Source organism: Pelodiscus sinensis, chromosome 17 (assembly GCF_049634645.1).
Source record: "Pelodiscus sinensis isolate JC-2024 chromosome 17, ASM4963464v1, whole genome shotgun sequence".
In the NCBI taxonomy this organism is placed as follows: Eukaryota; Metazoa; Chordata; order Testudines; family Trionychidae; genus Pelodiscus; species Pelodiscus sinensis.
Genome location: NC_134727.1, coordinates 32433149 through 32456461, shown reverse-complemented (window position 1 = coordinate 32456461; position 23313 = coordinate 32433149). Strand labels below are relative to the sequence as shown.

General features: G+C 42.3%; 1 protein-coding gene across 1 annotated transcript in view; it reads left to right on the top strand.

Moving 5' to 3' along the window:
* COL23A1 (collagen type XXIII alpha 1 chain) overlaps window positions 1–23313 on the top strand; it is a 395641-nt gene that overhangs the window by 347296 nt on the left and 25032 nt on the right. The window contains exons 9-20 of the mRNA XM_075900481.1: window positions 4139–4255; window positions 5148–5183; window positions 9749–9775; window positions 10229–10255; window positions 12510–12554; window positions 13884–13946; window positions 14865–14909; window positions 15775–15852; window positions 19317–19370; window positions 20369–20413; window positions 20913–20993; window positions 22622–22684. Of these exons, the coding sequence (XP_075756596.1) occupies window positions 4139–4255; window positions 5148–5183; window positions 9749–9775; window positions 10229–10255; window positions 12510–12554; window positions 13884–13946; window positions 14865–14909; window positions 15775–15852; window positions 19317–19370; window positions 20369–20413; window positions 20913–20993; window positions 22622–22684 (681 nt within the window). The remainder of the gene's footprint in view (window positions 1–4138; window positions 4256–5147; window positions 5184–9748; window positions 9776–10228; window positions 10256–12509; window positions 12555–13883; window positions 13947–14864; window positions 14910–15774; window positions 15853–19316; window positions 19371–20368; window positions 20414–20912; window positions 20994–22621; window positions 22685–23313) is intronic.

The following is a 23313-nucleotide window of genomic DNA, read 5'->3' as shown; positions in this document are numbered from 1 at the left end:
AGGAGGTAACAGCCCAACTGATGACAGCTTAATTAATATCATATTGGCTTAACAGTTTAGGAGACAGAAATCATCATCTGAACATGTCAAGAAGGTGTCAAGAAGCTGTAGACTGCCACTCAATCACTCACACAAACTCAGCTGCCAATCACCAAGCACTTCCACCTTCAATTAAGTGTTTAGCCCTTGTCTGCAGCAGTGTCAGTGCTCCTTGAAGAAAGATGTTATTGATCGTGTGTGTTCTATCCTGGTACCATGGAAAGTTACAGGAACATACGCTGACAAGCAACAGACTACATGGTTAAGCTGACAAAAATATTTCCACAGTCTGTAGTTGAGAGTGAAGCTGGAAAAGTATCCTTTGGTCTCCTCTCAAGAAAGAAAAACTAAGTGATTTTGCATTCGCCAAACTCAAATTGCAGATAGAAAGTTAGAACACAGATGGGTCATATTCAACTACACTCAGCCCATGGTATTTTTTTTTACTTAAAGTTTCATGCATGTGAAATAGAAGAAAAAAAAAGAGTCCATATTAAATGAAATGTCTGAGATCTTGTTGTAGCCATTTATGGCCATGATATGAGAGAGAAGGCGGGTGAGGTAATATCTTTTATTGGGCCAACTTTTGTGTATCTCAAAACTTGCCTCTTTCACCAACAGAAGTTGGTCCCACCTTGTCTCTTCAGAAATTAAATGGCTTTTGCATTTCTTTATAGATACATGCAGTGGCCAAAAAGACAGCAATGAATGGGGACATTTGCTTGATTAGATTGTTTTTCATCCAGAAAATGTGTGAGATGTATTAGCAGATCGGGTGCAGAGGAATGAATTAATAGTCATTATATCTACTGAGGAAATATAATGTACAGGCAGTCCCTGGGTTACATGGATCCGACTTACATCGGATCCCTACTTACAAACGGGGTGAGGCAACCCCGCACTAGCTGCTTCCCCCCAGACGACCAGGGAAACGCGGAGCTAGCGCCCCCCCCCCCCCCCCCCCCAGCAGACCAGGGAGACGCAGAGCGGCTTTTCTCAGCAGACACCTCAGCTTGAGAATAAAGGACTGAGGGAAGTGAGGTGTGGGAGAATAAAACTGAGCTCTGGAGAAATGTTTGGCTAGAGTTTCCCTTACAATATGTACCAGTTCCGACTTACATACAAATTCAACTTAAGAACAAACCTACAGTCCCTATCTTGTACATAACCCAGGGACTGCCTGTATTTGCTGTCCAGAGATATGGGGTTATCTTGCAGTGGGCCTTATCTTCCATTGTGTTTTATTGGAATAATGCATTTATTGTATAGTGAAGCTCTGATATGTGGGAACCTTCTGTGCCCTGCCAACTCTGAGTTTCCTCCTCTGCATTTAGTGAATGGAAAGAATTCACTCTCGTGTGTGTGTTTGCTAAAAGTCTCCAGTTGACACGAAGACCTTAAAGACCTCACTATTTCTCTTTCTTGGTTATTTCCTCTGGTGTCATTTCTTTATTTCTTGGCAAAGTTACGTTGTAAGATAAATATTAACTGCACCTTTTAAAAATCACTCCCCTGCTGTAACCTTTGTCTTGACTTCTTGATCTTTCACGCTCCACGTCCCATTTACCTGGCTAGATGGTTTTTCCTCGCCTCAATCATGGATTTCTCTCTAATGACCAGCATGTCTTTAGCCGACGAATCCTTAAGGTAGACGTGTTAAATCTGCTTATTCTGGCTTGCTGTGCTTCCTTCTGAGTTACATTTCCTTATTAGCTAATAGCACCTTGAAAGTTATAAATATGATGAACCAAATCCTAAGAGGCCAGCTCAGTTTTTATTCAACTAATACGCTATGTGAAGGTAGTACGAGTTCTGCCTATGTAAGAAAGGAGTGAAAAGTAAGGCCTTAAGGTACTGGCTCTTTGAGTGAGTCTTTGGGAGGAGGGGGAGGATAAGGATAATTCTATATGCTATACTTGTACCATACGAATAATAGTAACCACACCATAAAATAGAAGATCAGTCCAAATCTGCACGTCTTACCTAAAATTTTTGCTTAGGCAAAATTCAGTGAGAGACGTTCTGGCTGAAACAAAATTCAGGATTTACAGTGGAATTTTCAAGCCTCTGAGTGATTTAGGAGCATGAATCATGTTGAATGGCAATGGGATTTGTGCTCCCAATTCACATAAGCACTTCTAAAAACTCCACCCTGGTCCCTGATTTGTGAGTAGACCATATTAAACTGTTCCTGTCTGGTTCAGATTGGTATCCCAGCCAGATGTTAAAGAGTTATGATCCATAGGGATTTTTATTGTTAACAATCAACTTGCATCGTAGAGGCTGGGCTACAGGATAATCTGAGTTGTAAACTTCATGCTGAAATCAGGAGTGCTCCTCCTTCTGACTAAGCTTTGCTGGATGTTAAGTGAAACAAGTGTATTGCTACCAAATTCGTCAGTGTTAAAATTGCAAGTGGAGACATAGGTTAATCTTTTCGTTATCTACTGGCGAAGTATGGTGCAAGTGGAGCATTTTAATTTCATTACATTTCAGTTGTACTAAAGGGATGTCATTTAATATGTTTTTTGGTTCCTTTATTATCTACTAAGTTGTGGTAGTACAAAAGTGTTTGAAGTAGGCATATCAAGTGTGTGCTTTAACATTCAGGGTATGTCTAGACTGCATCCCTCTGTTGGCAAAGGGATGCAGATTAGGCAGGTCGATATTGCAAAGGAGGCAGGGATTTAAATATCCTGTGCCTAATTTGCATAAAAACGGCCGCCGCATTTTGCTGACTCAGCACTTTGTTGGCAAAAAGCGGCAGTCTCGCGGGGGATCTGTCGAGAAAGAAAGCCTTTTTTGACAGGTCCTGTAAACCACCTGCAAGGAAGCATAAGGGATCTGTCGTAAAAGGCTTTCTTTCTCAACAGATCCTCCTCTAGACTGCTGCTTTTTGCCGACAAAGTGCTGAGTCAGCAAAACGTGGTGGCCATTTTTATGCAAATTAGGCACAAGATATTTAAATCCCTGCCTCCTTTGCAATATCGACCTGCCTAATCTGCATTCCTTTGCCAACAGAGGGATGCAGTCTAGACATACTCTCAGACATTAATGTTAAACTAGTGTTTTCTATGCTTGTATTTATGGGGCACGGTCTGGTGCAATGTATTCAGACAAAACTCCTGTTGAAAGGTGAGGGTCAAAATCCCCAAAAAGGGATCAGGAAAAAATGAATAAAGACTGTAATGGCCTTTGGACCTCTTGTCTAAATAGGGGCTGCATGATTGGAACATTCAGTACGAGAATCTATTGGGATGGTCTTTGGAAAAATATGGGTCAGGTCAAAGGGAGGTGTTGAATATACAACATTTCTGAAAATCAGGTTATTTGGGTCCCTAACTGTGGAGCCTAAATTAGATATCCAAGATACCTGTGTTGAAAATCTTGGCCATGATCCCCATTATGTATTGGGTCACCCAGGAGCAAAAAAAGTACCTTGCATGCCAATAAATCTCTAAGGGGCAAACTTCCTTGGGATCTGCCCATCAGCTTTGTGCATTTATCAGAGATGAGATCTGCTTGCAGATCTAAGAACATAATTTTGACCTAAAGCTGTAGTCTTCTAAAATTGATACACACCCAGACTTGGGAGGAACCTGAGTCTTTCACAGGTTCTTGCTGCTGTCTCCTATTTAAGAAAAAAAGAAATCTTTCAGTTGCCTACAGTAATTTCCTCCAAAATGTGCAATGTCCCCGTGGAGTGTTTACAGCATCCTGGAAGAATGGTCCCAGTCTTTTACGAGGAAGCTGTACCAAGATATTCACCTTAAAAATCATCCAGTTAGATTTACCCTATTGTCGCCATGCATTAAAGCTAGACTGAGATGTGAGCCATGATCCGCACGGAGGAGCCCTCCTCACCTACATGTGCATGCACACACACACACACACACACACACCATAACTGGCTGTCTTCAAATTTTAACCATCACTATGGGATAAACATTCAAACAGTTTTGGTGGTGGTATCAGAAGAAGCCATCCCCCTAGCATGCCTTCTGCTGGTTTCTCCCCTGCTCAGTGTAGTTTGTTTGCCTTTAGCCCTTCTGGTGGTGTTTTTTCCCCACATCACAGTGCTTGTCTGAACTTCCAACAGGGTGATCAAGGTCAAGATGGAGCGGCTGGCCCACCAGGTCCCCCAGGACCACCAGGTGCAAGAGGACCCCCTGGGGATACAGGAAAAGATGGCCCCAGGGGACCACAGGGCCTACCTGTAAGGAATGATAAATACATTGTAAAACAGAATGGGGGCTTTCTATGAATGCCAACAGTATACTCCTAGTATACTTAATCTGTGAGCCACCTGGCACAGGGCCATGTGGAGGTACTAGTGAGGGAAGAAGATGTAAGGAGTCCCCTCCCTCCCCCTTCTCCTATTCTTCAATGCTGCATCAGGATAGCATTCTCACCTAGCCCTTCAGACGTTTAGGGAAGGGAGCTAATTATGACATAAGTCAATTACCCAGGATGCCAGGCCCCATCCTCTGCAGTACTTGCTAACAAAGGATGTGCGCTTCTCTTTAAAGCGGGCAATAGTGTTTACCCTAACGTGCAACATGGCTGCCTGTCCACAGGGTCCATCCTGCATGATGCCAGCAGTGCTCATCACTTCTAGGCTTTTAACAGAGGGCAGGATTCAGCCCACAAACTTTAGAGTTTCTCTTTCCTGATTACAACTGGAGGAGAATAGTCACACAGGTGGCATAAGAGCTGCTTCTAACGATCCCTCTGGCTGTAACCTGATAAGTGTCTTTAATTCTCTATAAGTGTCTGGTTGTTAGAGAAACGGTAGCTTCACAATAAGCGAAATCATGCTGTGGGCTAGAGATGGGAGGTGTGGGAGAGGGAGGTTGTGTAGTATTCTCAGCAGAAAATCTGAAATCAGAATATTTAAAAAAAAAATTTAAAAAGCAAAGTTTATCTCCTCTTTGATGAGCAACGTTCACCCAGCCCATTGCAAATCTTCAACTCATGGGAAATTCTTTTTTTTTTTTTTAAATCAGTGAACCGCTCAGTAACTATTTTTCTAACTTTTTGGAGGATGAGGTTTTTTGGTGTAAATAGCCATAATCAACTTCACTGACTTGGTTATCCTCTTTCCCCAGGGCTTGAGAGGAGAGCAGGGGGAAGCTGGAGTGATGGTTAGTAGTATTCTTCCTACCATGTTAATGTAGGCACTGATGGATTAATTATGCTTCGCTAGTGTGGAATGTTTATCTAACTCAGACGTGCATGTAGCTTTTGCCTTGTAGCTTTTCACTCTCCTCTGTAACCACAAAGAGCCAATTTTATTGTTTGCGCCATTGCTTGCTAATTAAAAAGTACAGAGCTATTGTACAAAGCTACCCATGACCAGAGGGTTCAGCTTAGAAAGTTGTACAGGAAACTGAACCAATCAGATACTGCCTTGATGCATCAACTCTCTCAGATGCACCATAAGACCCTGCACCTCCATAAACAAAAGAGGTGAGTGTCTCTTCTTACAGCTCTTCCAGAAAGCTCCTTTGACCTCAATTTCCACAGTCCTCCTTCCTCCCCCTGCGTCATCCCATACTTTCAAAATTTGGATTCTGATTAGTCAAGGAAGTATTTTTACCTTTTGTGAAGATGGGGGTAATTTTTATTTCCACTGAGATTTTTTTTAAAAAAATTGGTGAAAATGTTATTAATGCTACTGACTAGCATCATTGCAGCTATGATACTAAGAGTTTCACCCACGATTTTAATAGTGAAATTTGGGAATGAAATATGGCTGACAGATTCATTGGTGCCACCCAACTCCCCTAGAACAAAGTTTATATTTTTCAGGAGCAGGTTTATTCTTAAGGGACACTGTTGGCAAATATGGATTATTTTCACTCAATTTCCTACAGCTTCTTCAGGCCAAGAAAAGAAGGTTGAGAGAAAAATAAATTCTGAGTATTGAACCATTTGGAAGGCCATGAAGTATTACACCTTTGCAGCATTAAATATATTTGGGCTTGGGGGTACTTTTTACACCTCTGGATTATCTACTTTTGTCATAGGCAACAAAAAGCAAGATTATTCAGCAAAGGAGCAGAGCATCTGAAAGTTGGGCAAAGATTTTGTGAAGACCAGGACTGATGCTGTAAAGACCAGGACTTTAACAAGGTTCAAAAAAAGAACTAGATAAATCCATGGAGGTTAGCCAGAATGGGTAGGAATGGTGTCCCTAGCCTCTGTTTGTCAGGGGCTGGAAATGGATGATAGGAGAGGGATCACTTGATGATTTCCTGTTCTGTTCACTCCCTATGGGGCATCTGGCACTGGCCAATGTCAGAAGAGAGGACACTGGGATAGAGGGACCTTTGGTCTGACCCAATATGGCTGTTCTTATGTTCTAAAGAACCAAAGGCTGTGTCTACACTGGGCCACTTATTCCAGAAAATCAGCCGTTTTTCCAGAATAAGCTGCGAGCTGTCTACATTGGCCCTTGAATTTCCGGAAAAGCAATGATGCTCTACTGTACAAAATCAGCCGCTATTCCGGAAAAACTATTCCGCTCCCACTCGGGCATAAGTCCTTATTCCGGAACACTGTTCCGGAAAAGGGCCAGTGTAGACAGCCCAGTAGTCTTTTCCGGAAAAGCGCGTCTACATTGGCTACAGATGCTTTTCCGGAAAAAGGGCTTTTCCGGAAAAGCAGCCTGCCAATGTAGACGCTCCTTTTCCGGAAAAACTGAAAACGGAATAGTATTCCGTTTTAAGCATTTCCGGAAATTCATGCCAGTGTAGAGACAGCCAAAGGGAAAATATTCTGGGTATCTCAAGTAGAAGCAGAAGAAGAAGCAAAGAAATCGCCATGAAGAATTTACTGTCAACAGATTTGCTGTGTTGACAAGAGAAAATATGGAAGAGAAAAAGCACTTTGAGTTAGGCTGCAAGGCCTTTGCTGAATTTACTTGGATATGTTTGAGTTAAAAGAGGTGTCCTCCACAGTAGAGTGGGTAAGGTCAGGTGTAACTGAAATAGGAAGAGTCTCAGAGGGGTGGGTAGCTTGTTAGTCTGTAACTTTAAAAAAAAAAAAAAGAGTGGTCCTGTAGCACCTTAGAGGCTAACAAAAAGTTTATATAGCATCATGCTCGGAGGTCGCGTAACAATGTCACAGACACCGCCTCCCACTGCTCCCATTGGCCGCAGTTTGGCCAATGGGAGCAAAAGCGAAAACCTCCAGGCAGTGTATCCATGTGTTGCCATTGCCCCAGCGGAAGGGGGGAAATGTGGGAGGGGAGTGTGACAGCACACAGAGATACTTGCTTCCCCCCATGAGCTGGATCCAGCAGTGAGGCTCAGGGCTTCCCTCCCACCCCCAGCAGGAAGACAGCGCTGGTGCTCCAACCTGGGGAGGGAGAGTGCGGCGCTAGAGTGCCAGTGAGGCTCCCTGCTGTGGGTGGGGGGAGCTGAACTTCAGGCCATGACCCCGAGGCACGATACTATATACATATTTTGATAGTCTCTAAGGTGCTACAAGCCCACTCATTGTTTTTTAATTTTTTTTATGAAATGGGGAATAATTGGCCAGGTGGCAATACTGTGGGAAAAGATGGGGGGATAATGGATCACAAATTGAGTCAGCAATGGCTGCAGTTGTGAAAAAGGCTAATATTCCGGAGCGTGTGAGCAGGAGTGTTATATGAAAGACGGTGGAAGTAATTATCCTGCTCCCGTTGACACTGGTGAGACCTCAGAGTATTGTGTCCAATTCTGGGCACCCCACTTTGGAGACAGTCCAGAGGAATGCAACAAAATTGATAAAAGGGTTAAAAAAAGCCTGAAGATTTTTTTTTAATGGGCATGTTTAGTCTTCAGAAAAGAAGACTAAGGGGGAGACTGATGACAGTCTCCAAATACGTGAAAGGTTGTTATAAAGAAGATAGGGATCAATTGTTCTCCATGTCCACTGAAGGTAGGACATGTAACTGATTTAATCTGCAGCAAAGAGATACAGTCTAGATATTGAGAAAAGCTTGCTAAGTATAAGGGTAATTTAACTCTGGATTAGGTTTCTGCGGGACATTGTGGAATCCCCATCATTGGGGGTTTTTAAGAACGTTAAACAAACATCTGTCAAGAATAAAGGTGATTTAGGTTTACTTGGTCCTTTCTGCTGGACTAGATGACCTTTGCATTCCCTGTAGCCCTGCATTTCTTTTAATTCTGTGGTCAGACTCCCAGGCTGCGTCTAGACTGGCAAGATTTTGCACAAAAGCACCCGCTTTTGCACAAAAACTTGCCGCCTGTCTACACTGGCCACGAGTATTTGCACAAGAACACTGACCTTGTACTGTACAAAATCAATGCTTCTTGCACAAATACTCTGATGCTCCTGCTCAGGGATAAGCCCTCCTGCGCAAGTATTCTCGTGCAAGAGGGCCAGTGTAGACAGCAACGTTAATTTTTTGCGCAAGAAAGCCCAATGGCTAAAATGGCCATTGGAGATTTCTTGCGCAAGAGAGCGTCTACACTGGCACGGATGCTTTTGCGCAAAATATGTGCTTTTGCGCAAAAGTATCCGTGCCAGTGTAGACGCTCTCTTGCGCAAATACTTTTAACAGAAAAACTTTTCTGTTAAAAGTATTTGCGCAAAATCATGCCAGTCTAGACGCAGCCCCACTTGTATTGAACTGACAGTTTACTCTCTCTCTCTCGATATTTAAACTGAACTATGGTTCATTTCCATCTATTGCAAAGATTCCAACAGCTCTAACTTAATTTCCTCAAACCATGGATTAAAGGGACATCCTTCCAAGCTTCCTACAGTTTTTCTAACTCCCTTTGGACCATTTTCCTTTTCCATGTCTAGGATAGCTGCTTGGAAACCTGTTTGTTACGATTCTGAGACTCACTCTGAATAACTCGTGTTGCTGACTTACCATGTGACAATAGAACATGGTTGTTGTGCCTGTTTGTCAGGAATGAATTTGCCCTTGGGCCTGGAATGTAATCTATCTATATTATCTCATAAACTGCTATATTTACAAGCTACTCTTATTTTATGCTGCTTTACTAACCAGTTGCCTGCTTCCCCACCAGCATATTATTGACACACATTGATTTGGTAGACATCCTCAGTTAACCATATTTTTGAGCCCTACTATAGAACAGAAAATGCCCCACGTGGGCTGTTCAGGTCTACATGAAACACTTCAATTATTTTCTATGCGAAGGTCTAGCCCAGAGTTATGGTACTGATAGGCCTGGCGATTCAAAGGGGCCCAGAGCTCTGGGTTGCCGCTGCTGCTACCATGGCAGTGGTGGCGACTGGCGCCCCAGGCCTTTTAACTCACCACCAGAGCACTGTACCACATGCTCTATGCGGCTCTGAGAGCTAGCTGCCCAGCCCCACCTCTTCTGCCCTAGCCCCTCCCTTCTGGGAGCATGGAGCCACAGTTTCTGCCCCCCCCCCCCCCCATCTTACCCAAAAAAATGCACAGGGGCACTGAGTTAGGTTCTAAATCACTGTATGGAACAATTTTCATACAAAAAATGTAAACCTTTACCAAGCATTTTCTTTCTTATTTGTGGGTATACATTACATTGGTACTAAGAGTGTTTGTTTAATTCAGAAATAACCAAAACAGATATAGGTATTCTCGCCATGTCCACAGAGCTGTAAACATTGATAGGTCTATTTTTTAACGGTTTTATTTCCAAGTAAATATACAGATAAATTTTACTTTTAACAGGGCATAAGGGGACCTTCGGGACTAAAGGTAGGTAGTAAATATTTTATTATACCTTTAATTTTAACAAGGAAAGAATCTTCAAAATGCTTCTATGTGCCTGAGCAGTGTTTGCACACATTTTTTTTCAGTGTGATGTAATCTTCTCTTCATCAATTATATCTAAGAATTCCAGGGACTCAAAACTGCCCATTACCTGGAAACTGAAAACTGTATTTTGCATGGCCTTGTCTGGACAGAAAGTATGCTAATGTTAAGAGAAGTAAAACAATGAAATTCAGAATAAGGAGGGAATTTGCTTTTTTAATTTCAGCATGTTGTAGGAACAGTGGATTTTTTGGCTTTTCAGGAGAAGATAATGTAGCTCTACGGCAGAACAAAATTTCCACTTCAGCTGTTAATTTTAAAACTAATATGACTTAATTACTATATTTCATGTTACCTCTCTCATTTCCCTTTGTTTGTTTGTTTTTGTTTATGAAGGGTGAGCCTGGTTTTCCAGGGAGAAAGGTAAAATATTGATTTTTTTTTTCCTTTTTTTTTTTTTAATGTTGCTCACAAAAGGTTCTGTGAGTCATTTGCAGAAACCAGGTTGAAGAAGGCCTTAGTCATGGTTGGTTGCATTGATTCACACTTTATCTTCTTCAGGATTTCCAGCATGTGTTCAGTTAAAGCAGTGTTTCTCAAAATGGTCCACGAAATCACTTTGAGAAACCTGCTAACTGGCTGCTCCAGTGTATTTACAGCCAGTCCCCAACTTACAAATGCATTGACGTATGACCAACCGCACTTACAACCCGCCTCCCATTAAGCGCGGCCCCGACTTACGCGCTTACGAACAGCGCGGTCCCATTGAAATGAATGGGGTCTGACTTACAAACACATCGAGTTATGACCAAGTGCTTGGAACGTAACTCGTTCATAAGTCGAGGACCAGCTGTACTTACTGGCACTATGGCCACAGAGCCTCGCAGCTCCCACTGGCCCCGGTGCACCATTTGTAGCCTAGAGGAGCAATGGGAAGTGGCGGCCCAGCCCACGCCGCTTCCCGCAGCTCCCCTTGGCTGCCAATGGTAAACTGGAGCCAATAGGACCTGTGAGGCTCCATGGCCGTGGTGCCAGTAAGTAAACATGCCGGATCGGCCAGTAGCAAGTTTCTTGAAATGGTTTCATGGACCACTTTGAGAAACACTGAATTAAAGAACAGCAGATCTGTGACCTTGAAACACTGTGTGCCATCAGCATGTTTTTCATTATGAAGATCAGCCCAGATGCAGTAATTACGTTAGTTCAAGGGACAAAGACTAAAATAGCCAATTCCACACAAGGCGGTAGACGTGAGCCCTTTTGCTGAATTAATTGAAAATAAAATGGGTGAATTTTGGACAATGCTGCTCTCCATCAGCCCAATTCTCTTGTAGGACTGACCAAATAGAGACATCATCATCCTCTGAGGAATGGAGGCCATTGAACATAATCACTGTGTTTGGAGGAAAGTATACTCTCTGGCAAGGAAGGGAGAGCAATTTACACAGAAGCTATTGTTCTTCTACAGGAGACAGACCGTTCACCTAGGACAGGGTTCCCCAACCTATGGGTCGGGACCCAAATATGGGTCACCATTGTATTTCAAAAGGGTCACCAGGTGGCTCCCCAGGTGGCTCTTAAGGAGTCATTTACACATTTTTTGAATTGCCCTGGGTCACCAAGTCTTCCTGAATTGTCAAAATGGGTCCCCATCTGGAAAAGGTTAGGAACCGCTGATCTAGGAAGAGGACAAATGTTGCTCTGAGTAGCCTCTAAAAACTAGGGAACCTTGCATGAGCAATCCTGTTTAACACATTTTTATATTGGTGTCCCGGGCGGGTCTATATCAGCATCTCCCACAGAACTGAAACCAGAACTCCAAGGGCTCATCTAGACTACATGGAAGATTCAAAAGATGATATGCAAATTCTGCAGAAATTTGCATATCTTCTTCTGATCTCACTTTTGAAAGTGAAAGTAATCGAGACGTGGGTTTTTTTTCAGCAACTGCCCCCCCTTTTTTGAAAAGCTGCTTTTCCTCAAAAAATGAGGTTTACGCAGCTTTTCAAAAAAGAGGGAGGGTTGCTGGAAAAAACGCATCTGGATTACTTTCACTTTCGAAAGCTTCGTTTTTGAAAGTGAGAGCGGAAGAAGATATGCAAATTCCCACGGAAAATGCATATCCTCTTTCAAATCTTCCACATAGTCTAGATGAGCCCCAAAGGTTGATGCCTTATTCCCTCCTTAATTCCCTTAAGTAAGTCAGTTAAGTTAAGGCAATCAAGGCCTTGTGTGTTTGGGGGCAGAACTGGGCTCAGAATCTTCAATATCTAAGAGTTAAACTCTCATTCTCTAACTATGTGCAATCTTTAAATGTAACAATGAAAGGAAGTGACAAGCTAAACCTGTGAATCTCCTTTTAAACAAGTTAGAATTCTTAGAGAATACAATGCATTCAATTTCCAAGTACAGGCAGAACCTTCGCATATATTATAAGCCAGCTTTGCAAAGGCTTGTTGGCTTCCAATTGGAGTCAGGCACTTCACCTGCTTAGGCTTTTATGAAAATCCCAATTGGTGCCCAAAGGCCCTGTAAATCTGGCCCAATCTCATGACTACGTCAGTTAAGATGATGAGTATATTTGAGCTCGTGCCCAGTGGTGATACTGGCTGGCATGTTGACACCTGTATAGTCTCATGGTTTGATGGACACATTATTCATATTTATATTTCACCAGGGTGATGATGGGACTCCAGGAGACCCAGGACTTCAAGGGCCTAAGGTAAATTTCAGCTTTATATCTATTCACTTGGTGGTGGCTGTCTTCACCACCTGGGACCCGTTGCTGGCCAGAGAGCATACACTTTTCATCTGAAACTGAAAAAATTAACAAAAAGAGGAACAACAGATGTGTAATCTATACACCTAGGCTGTGTCTACACTGGCATGAATTTCCGGAACTGCTTAAAACGGAATACTATTCCGTTTTCAGTTTTTCCGGAAAGGGAGCATCTACATTGGCAGGCTGCTTTTCCGGAAAAGCCCTTTTTCCAGAAAAGCGTCTGTGGCCAATGTAGACGCGCTTTTCCAGAAAAGAGCCCCGATCACCATTTTCGCGATCGGGGCTTTTTTCTGGAAAAGACTACTGGGCTGTCTACACTGGCCCTTTTCCGGAACAGTGTTCCAGAATAAGGACTTATGCCCGAGCGGGAGAAGAATAGTTTTTCCGGAATAGCATCTGATTTTGTACAGTAGAGCGTCGTTGCTTTTCCGGAAATTCAAGGGCCAGTGTAGACAGCTCGCACCTTATTCCAGAAAAGCGGCTGATTTTCCGGAATAAGTGGCCCAGTGTAGACAGAGCCCTAGGGTATTAATGGCAATTAAAATATTTTCACTTGTCATTTGTTATCTATTGACCTGAAAGTGTCGACAGTCATTAACTAAATGATATGCATGCCAGTTTGTCTATGCTGTAATCAAGGGGTATATTTGTAGCTTTTGAGGACGTGCCTGCACTATAATCTAGCTATCTTGGATCCCAAAGCAGTGAAGGTGCAGCAACACAAGCCTCAGCTCAGGCTAGCCCTGCAAGTCATGACTCAGATTATTACATTAATTAAATCACTCTTCGATTAAATCAAACGTGTGATTGCAGTGCAAACATACACCAGGAGGTATCATTTAGAACCTACTCTTGCAAAACTGAATCAAGCAAAGCCAATGGGAACTTCTCTGACCTGAAAACTCAGGTTGCATGTGGTCCTTATAGTAACTTCACTCAGTTCCATGGAAGTCTACCAATATGGGGCCCACATGTTCTTGGTGGCTGCAATTTTAATTTGCCAGTGAATGTGTTCTTTGCTACTGTGTTGAAAGCCTAAAAGCTTCATTTTATTTTCCCAATTCCCTTATGACTACAGGCAGCATTTGAAGACATTTTGGAATAAAAGCAAAGCTTTGATCATTCCAGCATGTGTATTGAAGTTTAAGATTAGACAAAAGTGCTGTAACCTTAAGAAAATTGCTTTCTCTCCTATCAAGTTAGACTCATGATGTTTTGGCTTCAACATTCATATCTGATGAGGTTCAGTGTGAATTATCTTATTTTCAGGGAGAGCAAGGAAGCACAGGTCCCAAAGGAGAAAAGGGAATAGATGGATTGCCAGGATCAAAGGTAAAGAGAAGACAAGTTCATTAAGCTGGAAGTTGGTCATCACTGCATTAAGGCAGTTGGTTTCAGTTTCACAGAGTTTTAAACCTTCGTTTTCTAAAAATTGCATAAAAATGACAAAAACAAAACACAGCCTGTATACTTTGATGAGCATTTTACCTTTCATGGTGGGTTGAGACAGAGAGAATAGCGTTCCAAAATCACGACTATTTGACATTTTTGACTGCACTAGCCTTTCTTTAGAATCCCCTTGCAAGAAGATTGAAGTCTCTGTCCTCTGTTTTGCATGTGTTGATTACTACTATGTCCAGTCTACATAGCTAGCGTTAGTGAGTCTGACAATTTTACTTTTTCTTCATAATTGACAAGAAATGCAGCACCTTGACCTCCCAGTATTGAGCAGTGACAAAATAACATGTCCACAGCTACTAATGCTTTAATGGTATCTTCATCCAAGTATGTTTCTGAGCAGTCATACTCCCCATCGTTCATGAAACTATTAAAAAATGAGAGCTAGAGAGTAACAGAGTTCATTTGTGCTTCCTGATACTCCTGCTTCAAGCTGGTATTGTCTATTAGAATGTTTACTTCCAAGTTTAAATGCTTAGCAATTGCAATGGCATCACCTCGTGACTTGCAAATATTTATAACTGAGAAGTCAAATCTGTATAAACGGTGTTGTTGTCATACATCTGATCAGACTGGGCTCCTTTGTCACTGGCTAGATTATTTTAGCAATGCACATGCTTCATAATATCTAAAATCCGTTTGACCGTGACCAAGTGGAGTTTTTTATTGTGACTATACATTTACCTAAAATAAATATTTGACTATTGTGGAGTAAATGACTTTTTTCACAATTCTTCCTACTTTTATATTCCTATTATACTTCTGAATAATAAATGGGGTGATCTTTTTCAGGGTGAACCTGGTGAGAGAGGAGGAGATGGACCCATTGGACCAAGGGTATGTGTTCTTCTTAACATGAGTCAGTTTCCTCCATTCAACTCTATCTGTTGCTGCATAGTTGAAGGGTTCAGTACAATCTAAGAATAATAAGGAAGATGAAGCATATTAAAACAATCACCATATAGATACTGAGCCAAATTAATGCAGATAACTCCCATGAAATCAGTGAAGTTGCACTCAGTTTTACTACTGACCTCAGGGAGGTGCTGACTGCTTGCTGTCACAGAAAGCTCCCATGACATTTTTCAGTAAGAATAAGGCTGTGCGAGTCAATTTCCAGCTTAGGTAATTATGTTCTGTCTGTCACTGAGGCTACGTCTACACTGCCAACTTCTTGCGCAAGAAGCCTTTTGCGCAAGAGTTTTTGCACAAAAACTTCTTGCGCAAGAGCATGTCCACATGTCAAAGCGCATCGCAAAAGTGGTGTGCTTTTGCGCAAGAGAGTGTCCACACTGCATGGACGCTCTTGCACAAGAAAGCTCTGATGCCATTCACAGAAACCTTGCAGTGTAGACGTAGCCTCACTGTATACTTTCAGTTCCTTTCAGAGTTTGCTCTGTATAGCTGCATTCTTGGTATTGGTTGCATGTACAGCTGCGTTTCTCAAACTGTGGGTCCCGACCTTCTGGGGGGTCACTAGCAACGTAGAGGGGGATTGCGAGCAACTTAGAGGGGGGGGGTCACGGTATCACAACGTTTGAGAACCCTGATGTATAGTATTTATATGGAGACAAATACCAGCCTCTCTAGGGGTCAAAATAACCCTTAAACCCATTCTAGCTGTTGTTTTCATGCTGCCCACTTTTCTGGGGTTAACCCCACAGCTATTGTCACAAAGTTTGCAATTTGCCTTTGTCTCCAGGGTCCACCTGGCCTGAAGGGTGAACAGGGAGATACTGTAATAATTGACTATGATGGCAGAATCCTGGATGCACTCAAGGTACCTCTGCAATAAGATGTTGATAATGTGTTATATGCGCCTGTTCTTAATTGGAATTGAATTAACCAGCTGAGATTACTGCCCCCAATTGAAATTCAGTGACTCTGAGAGAGAACTGACCTTGCAACACATGCCAGAGTAGTTTGGGGAAGTTCGTTCACACGGCAGGGTTTGATTGATGCAGATTGATGAGCAAGGATTGCAAGATAAAGGTTGCAAGGGAAGAGGAAGGTTGAACCTCACATTGCCCACATGGGACCCTCTCTTTCCTGAAGCTGCTTCTTCCCCATTGATGATCATCTCTGGGCCTGAGACAAAAATCCCATAAGCATTATGGGATTTTTGGAAAGACAGCCAAAAGCCAAGATCCTCCATAACCATGAGTGTGTATTGCTAGGAAATCCCTGTGCTGAGGATTCTGAAGGTTCTCAAAGTCCCAGCAGAGCAGAGCTGCCGGGCATTGGGAGCAGAAATGTTTTCACTTTGCGTGCTCCTCCAGGCCTTGATTGGCCTGGAGGCGAGGGGAGCAGCAGGGCCTCCGTGGGCTGGATCAAACCACTTGGCAGGCCAGATCCAGCCTTAACAGGCCCTTTTGTCCACCCCTGATGTAGTCCAATCCCCTACCCTCATGGCAAGGTTAAGTGTTATCTAGACCAAGTAGACTAAGTAGTATCTAAGGCTCTAGACTAAAGCAGATACAGGAGTAGGAACAAGAGGTCTTCCTGCTCAACTGCGGAGGGTGGAGAAGAAATGCAGAGAGAAGTGGGCATGTTTGTCCCTGGAAGGCCTGTTTGGGGACTAAGGGAAGCAGGCCAATCAGGTGTTCTGACCCAACCCAGCAGAGACTGTCGGAATAGTAGTCAGCCAACCCCCAAGACACTGGAGCTGAGAGTATGGAGAGATTTCAGGTTCTAGCGGGACTGCATCAACCTCTGATTGGGAGTGGAAGGACTAGGTGCAGTGAAACACCTGACCCAGGAGCCCTGAAAATGTGCAAATGTAGATCGAGTTTCAGAATCACCACAAAACCTTGAATCACGTGAGTCTCAGGATTTGTGGCAAACATAGCTCTAAAGATGGCTAAGTACCTTGTTTTCTAAGGGCACATCTACACAGCAGGGCTTAACTCAAAATAAGCTACATAAATTGCTTATTTATGTCAATTGAGTAGCTTATTTCGAAATAGCTTATTTCAAAATTGGGAGCGTCTACACAGCACTTATTTCGAAATAGAACACTTTTCCTTCAACTCTCCTTACTCCAATGGCTATGTCTAGACTGTAGGCTTCTTTCGAAAGAGGCTCTTTCGAAAGCATCTTTCGAAAGAGCCTCTTTCGAAAGATAGCGTCTAGACTGCAGGCGGATCTTTCGAAAGAGCAAGCCGCTTTTTCGAAAGAGAGCATCCAGCGAGTCTGGATGCTCTCTTTCGAGGAAGCCCTATTTACATTGAAGAACGCCTTCTTTCGAAAGAGGAACTTTCGAAAGAAGGCATTCTTCCTCGTGAAACGAGGTTTACCGCCATCGAAAGAAAAGCCGCGTTCTTTCGAAATAATTTCGAAAGAACGCGGCTTGAGTCTGGACGCAGGGGAAGTTTTTTCGGGAAAAGGCTACTTTTCCCGAAAAAAACCCTGAGTCTGGACACAGCCCAATGAGAGTTACAGGAGTCAAGTAAGAAGTCCTCCAGCTTGACAATATTTCGAAATAACTGCCTGCTGTGTAGACACGGACTAAGTTATTCCAAAATAATGTTGCTGTGTAGACGTACCCTAAGTGATACATAGTGACTTGATGAGCCAAATCTGATCTGTGCCTATGACTATAGTGAGATTGTAAGATGCAAAAGAAAGCACCATTTCCCTCTTGGTCTCTGTCAGTTGTATAAAACGAAAACAGTAAGATAATGTGTTCAGAAGGAAAATTTCCTGAAGTTTGTGTAAAGAAAAATTATGCCCCTGTTGTGTAGCCTGTACTTGCTATTCCAGAAAAGGAATGAGACCAATCTTAATGCTGCCATTTTAGCAAAGATCAAAGAAGCTGAGTAGAATAAATATTTAATTACAGACACATTTGAAAACCATTCTAATTGTTTTATAACAGGCTGCAGGGATACATAAAGTGATGGTAATTACTGTATGCCAGATGTCTGCATGGGCTGCTTGGACAGACTAGCTCAGCATGTGGCACTGTGAATGGAATTTGTGGACTGAGATCATTTGAAAGCTTCCACCAAAGAGTTGGAGTTTCAGTTTACTAACAAAATGACCTACGGTCTCTGAGTCGGTTGAATTTCAAGTGCTGCACGTTGAGAGGCTCAGGGGTAAATTATTAAAATGGCACTGACCTTGCCTCTACTAGCCGTCTGCTTATTCGCTGGGATCTCAGCCATTTCTCCTGTTTGCCCACTCATCACTTCTCAGTGAGCAAGCCTCTTAAAACTGTTTTGTTTAAATAGTTTAAACTGTGGTTAAATGTAACTTTATGAAGTACAACAGTGGGGACCAGGAGCTCAGAATACTGCAATACGTTCGTTGCTGGTTGATTTTCAAGGTGAAGGAGTAGATGTGGGATGTGATACCCTTTGGGGATCATCTTTAAATGACAAAATACATTCCCCTCAAAGGGCAGCGCCTCTGATAAGAATAGGTTACATGAGCTTGCAGACATTTAGCAGAAGGTTTTCCTGCTGTTAATTTCATGTATGCTTTTCTGTTTCTTTTTAATCATGTCATATGTGGCATAATGGAGCTTGTGTTTCACCTATCAGTAGGGTTGAGTTGAATTGATGGTTGATTTTTCAGACATCATGGTCAAGTTGAACCATAGATGAGGGAATTTTGATGATCTAATCTACTGTCTCTCTGAGTTGGTAAACACCACTCCTTTTGGACATGTTCCCAGCATAGGGTTAGCCAGCAATGAGGAGATGGAAAAAGTAAGATTCCCACAGGCAACAAGGCAGATTTTGGACCTGGTCTAGTTACATCTACAACTGTGTGCTTTTTAATCACATGTATGTCAGTACTAGCATGGACCCCTATGCCAGATGGGACTGTCTTTTTTTTGAGTTAACATTTCCTGTGTTGGGTAACAACCTCATCGGTTTAATATTAGCTGATCTTGTCCCAGACATTTGTACTAACGATAAGTTAGAAAAATATTTACTATAAAATATGTGGTTACATCTACACTTGGAGCAGTGATTCCTAGCTTGTGTGGGTATATTGTGGATACGTTCTCAAGGAGGCTAGCCTATGCCACCTCTTGCTGCTGCCCAGGCTGCCTCAATTGTGCTGCCATTTGATGAGATCAAGCTGGGAATCATACCCCTTGCTCCAAGGGTAGACAGAGCCTGTAGGAGAAGCTGTGCTCATGGCTGATCTCCAGAGTGAAGCGAGCATGTGCTGGATTAATAATGATACTCTAGATGGTAATATTTATGGCATCTTTCTTTGCTGTGTTTTCAGGGCCCACCAGGTCCCCAAGGGCTACCAGGCCCTCCAGGAGCTCCAGGATCAAAGGTTGGATTGACTTCTGTTATACAGGCAGTATTTTATGGCATGCAGTGTATACAATGCCCACTGACCACATCCTGACATTGATCCTTATGCAAACCTCCTAGTGAAATCAATGTTCTCCATGTGGAACTATGGCGGGATGTGTCCCAGTGTGATGATATCGTACAGCAAGATTGTAGAAATGTCTCCCATCCACAAAGGGAAGAAAGCAGGAAAGGATCAAACCTGGATATATTAACTCATGAAACTTACTGCAAGAATGTTCTAAATTCCCTCCCCTCTGAACAACAAAAGCTTTTGACCTAGACACAAAAGTACATTTGTTGGGGATTTTTTTTCACTCTATCACTGGGCCAACACCCTTCTACTGGCCTTACCTGAATGAATGTGTTATACTGTACTTGGAAGTGAGACCATACATATTCCTGTATATACTGAGTGAAATTCAGAACACATTGAAGTCAATGGCAGTTTTGGCATTGATCACAATCGAGTCTGGATTACACTCTGATAAAGAAAATGCTTGTGAGCATGCACTGTGTTTGGCTGTTGATAGTCTGACTTAAATTCTAGGTTTAACTTGTTTTCTCCTATCAGAAGCCATATGTTTCACATACACAGGTTTAGTATCTTACAGTACCAGCCACTCCTTGTGAAATGGTTACTCTCCTGCTACTGATCAACAGACAATAAATAAGTCAATCAGTTACAATTTTGTAAAACAAATGTGCACAGAAGTATCTTACTGAGAAATGATTTTTAGATCAGTTCAGAATAATTTGCATCTCTGACCATCAGTTCAGCCCACATCCTACTTGACTAATGAAAACTGGCACTTCACTTGAAAGAGAAAGATTCCATTTTCTACCTCAAGCTGCTCATATGCTGATGACCGTTGGATTTGGTACAAAAGGAGAATTTACTCATATAGCCAGTTCTTTAGTGAAATTATTTTCTGATTTCACTTGATGTTATACCTTTATTTGTTTGTACTGCTATAGGGGGAGCTTGGATTGCCTGGTCCACCTGGAGTTGATGGAGAGAAGGTACCAGATGTATGGTTTTATGCAATTAAGACTGTAATCATATGGCAATTGGCAGCTGAATTAAAAGAATTCCATAAGTGGCCATGCTACGGGCTGTTTGCAAAAATAAATCTGAACGTGTAAAGACAGTGATGCTCCTCTGCTCTTCTCTGACCTCACTGTCTTTTGCTTATGGCCCCTTCAGTCACTTATCTAGAGGATGTTGTTCACATCCCCCACACATTGAATTAGTTTTATGTGTAGCTCATGAGACACTTGCTCAAATTCTTTAGTAAATCTTACATTTTTGCATTCTCTTCAGCCATGAAATTGAGTTCTACTGCACTGCAAAATCAGTATATACAATGTTTAATATGAAGAGATATTCGATGGGTTCTGAAGTAGTAGTAATATGGAGAATAGGGAGCAAAAGGGAAATGTCTGTTGCACTTTTCTATTGATAGCTGGAACTATAGAGATGTACCTTTCTCCTAATAAAGCTCTGTTCTGTGATCTGCAGGGCTCTAAAGGAGACCAAGGAAACCCTGGAATAATGGGACAGAAAGGAGAGCTAGGAGAAATGGGCTTGTCTGGCCCACCGGTATGTCTGTCTGTCAGTATATGCACGGGGCTTATTGTCTCCAATTTTGTTTCCGTAGATGTGTATATTGGTTTGATACCTATTGGTTTGATAGGTGTATTATATTAGTTTAAAGTTCATCCCTATCAAACCAAAATTACTTATATAAGCTTAGTTCTCCTTGTTAACGGTAATACTTACACCATATGTCAAAACTCTCAAGGAGCTGAAGAAAGATTTGCAGATGGCATTGCTTAGCTAAAGTCACTTTTTATATATATAAAATACTGGCAACAAACAAGGGTGATTAACTAATAAGAAGAGGCACATTTAAAGCAAGGGGCATGAGGAATGAGCTGCATGTTCACTGCCCAGTGTTGTTTCTTCAATAGTAATACCACAATCAGTACAGTAAAATATTATTGTATAAACATTCTCTTCCCGTGTTTTTCTTTCTCCGTTTGTATGTTTTGTATCTTGAGTGGCACTGTCATGAAAGATATTTTGTTCTTCTTCAACCTGTTTTCCATCAGTACAGTAAGTTGAAAATACACTAGCTCTTGGAAAATGTGAAGCAATCTCACTTGAGGGGACAGAAGTGTGTGGATTTATTGAGGAGCAACGTGTGATATCTAGAGAGGCTTCCAGTGGAAGTTGCAGAAACATAGTCTCAGGCCCCCAAACAATATAGTTCTCATAGACCCCTGCAAAGCACTTACATTTATTTATGTGCTTAACTCCCATTTGAAATCAGTGGGACTTAGGCATGCGTCCAGTTCTGGGTGCCACGCTTTTTAGGAAAGATGTGGACAAACTGGAGAGACTCCAGAAAAGAACAAAAAGGACAAAAGGTTCAAAAGAAACCTGACGTAGGAGGAAAAGTTAAAACAATTGGCATGTTTAATCCCGAGACAAGAAGACCGGGGGAGAGGGAGGGCATGATAATCTTAAAATATTTTGTGTTCTGTTATAAAGAAGATGAGGATCAATTGTTCTCTGGGTCCACTGAAGGTGGGACGAGAAGAAATGGGCTTACTTTGCAGCCAGGGAGGTTTAGGAAAAGTTTTCTAGCTATGAAGGTAGTTAATTTCTGGAATAGGCTTCCTAGGGAATTTGTGAAATCCTCATCATTGGAGGATTATAAGAAGAGTTTGGCAAACACCTGTCAGGGATGGTCTGAGTTTACTTGGTCCTGCCTTGGCCCAGGGACCTGGACCTGATGTCTTCTTGAAGTCCCTTCCAGCTCTTTCTCGGGCTGAGAGTTAAGCATGTGCTTAGCTGAATCAGAGCCATAAACATTAAGGAGCCGATGGTGCAAGATACCCCATGTGGGCAAAAATCAAGGCAGCTCTGTGCTGACGGAGGGGTCTGCAAATGCAGACCACAGCAGGCAGCATCAGAGCCTGACACGTCCGTGCCATTCCTCTGCTTCAGCAATAGATGAAACACTAGCTTTCCCAGTAGGCAGCCCACGTTAAAGCCTTACTTCAACAAAATGCCAAAATGCAATAATCCCATTGAAGTGAATGCGAATTTTACTTCAGTACAGACTTCAGGATAAGGGGAGGAAAAAATATTTTTCTCTCTTCTTATAGTCTTTTTTGGAAGCCTTAGAGGTGTAAATTCTGCATTATATTCTTACCATTTAGGGAGTTGATGGGCCAAAAGGAGAGAAAGGAGAAACCGGATCCTCGTGTTTGCAGAACAACCATGTAAGACACTAGCACAATGTTGATACTGTTAGTTTTAGAAGATGTTAGCATGTGCATAGGCTGTGTGTTATATTTTTAATCCTTTGGTACATGTATCCATGGTGGGGAGCAACACACTGCATTTTCAACAAGAATTGGTGTGCAATTTTTCATTGCAGATTGTAGCGTTATGGTGCATCTGTTGATAACTCTGCAAAGTTAGATATTGTTATTTGCCTTAGGCCATGCCTTTACTTCCTGGAAGATCGACACTGTGGTGGTTGATCTTTCAGCATTTGATTTAGCAGGTCTTGCTGAGGGCGCTCCTGTCAAGCCCAGTACTCCTCGAATAGCGAGAAGTCACGGAAATCAACAGGAGCATTTGCTGCCATCGACCTCCTGCTGAGGAGATGGCGCTGAAGTTCGAATTAAGGTATGTCGACTCCAGCTAAGTAATTAACATACCTGGAGTTGTGTATCTTAATTCAAACACGCATGAGTATAGACATGACCTTAGACTGTACCTTGATCATTGACGTGTTGAACAGCGATGTGGTAATTGTCCTAGTCTGAAAAAGCATCCCTGGGTCTTTACTGTGGTTTTATAATAGTTACATACATATATTGTTTTCTCTTTTTAAATTATTTTC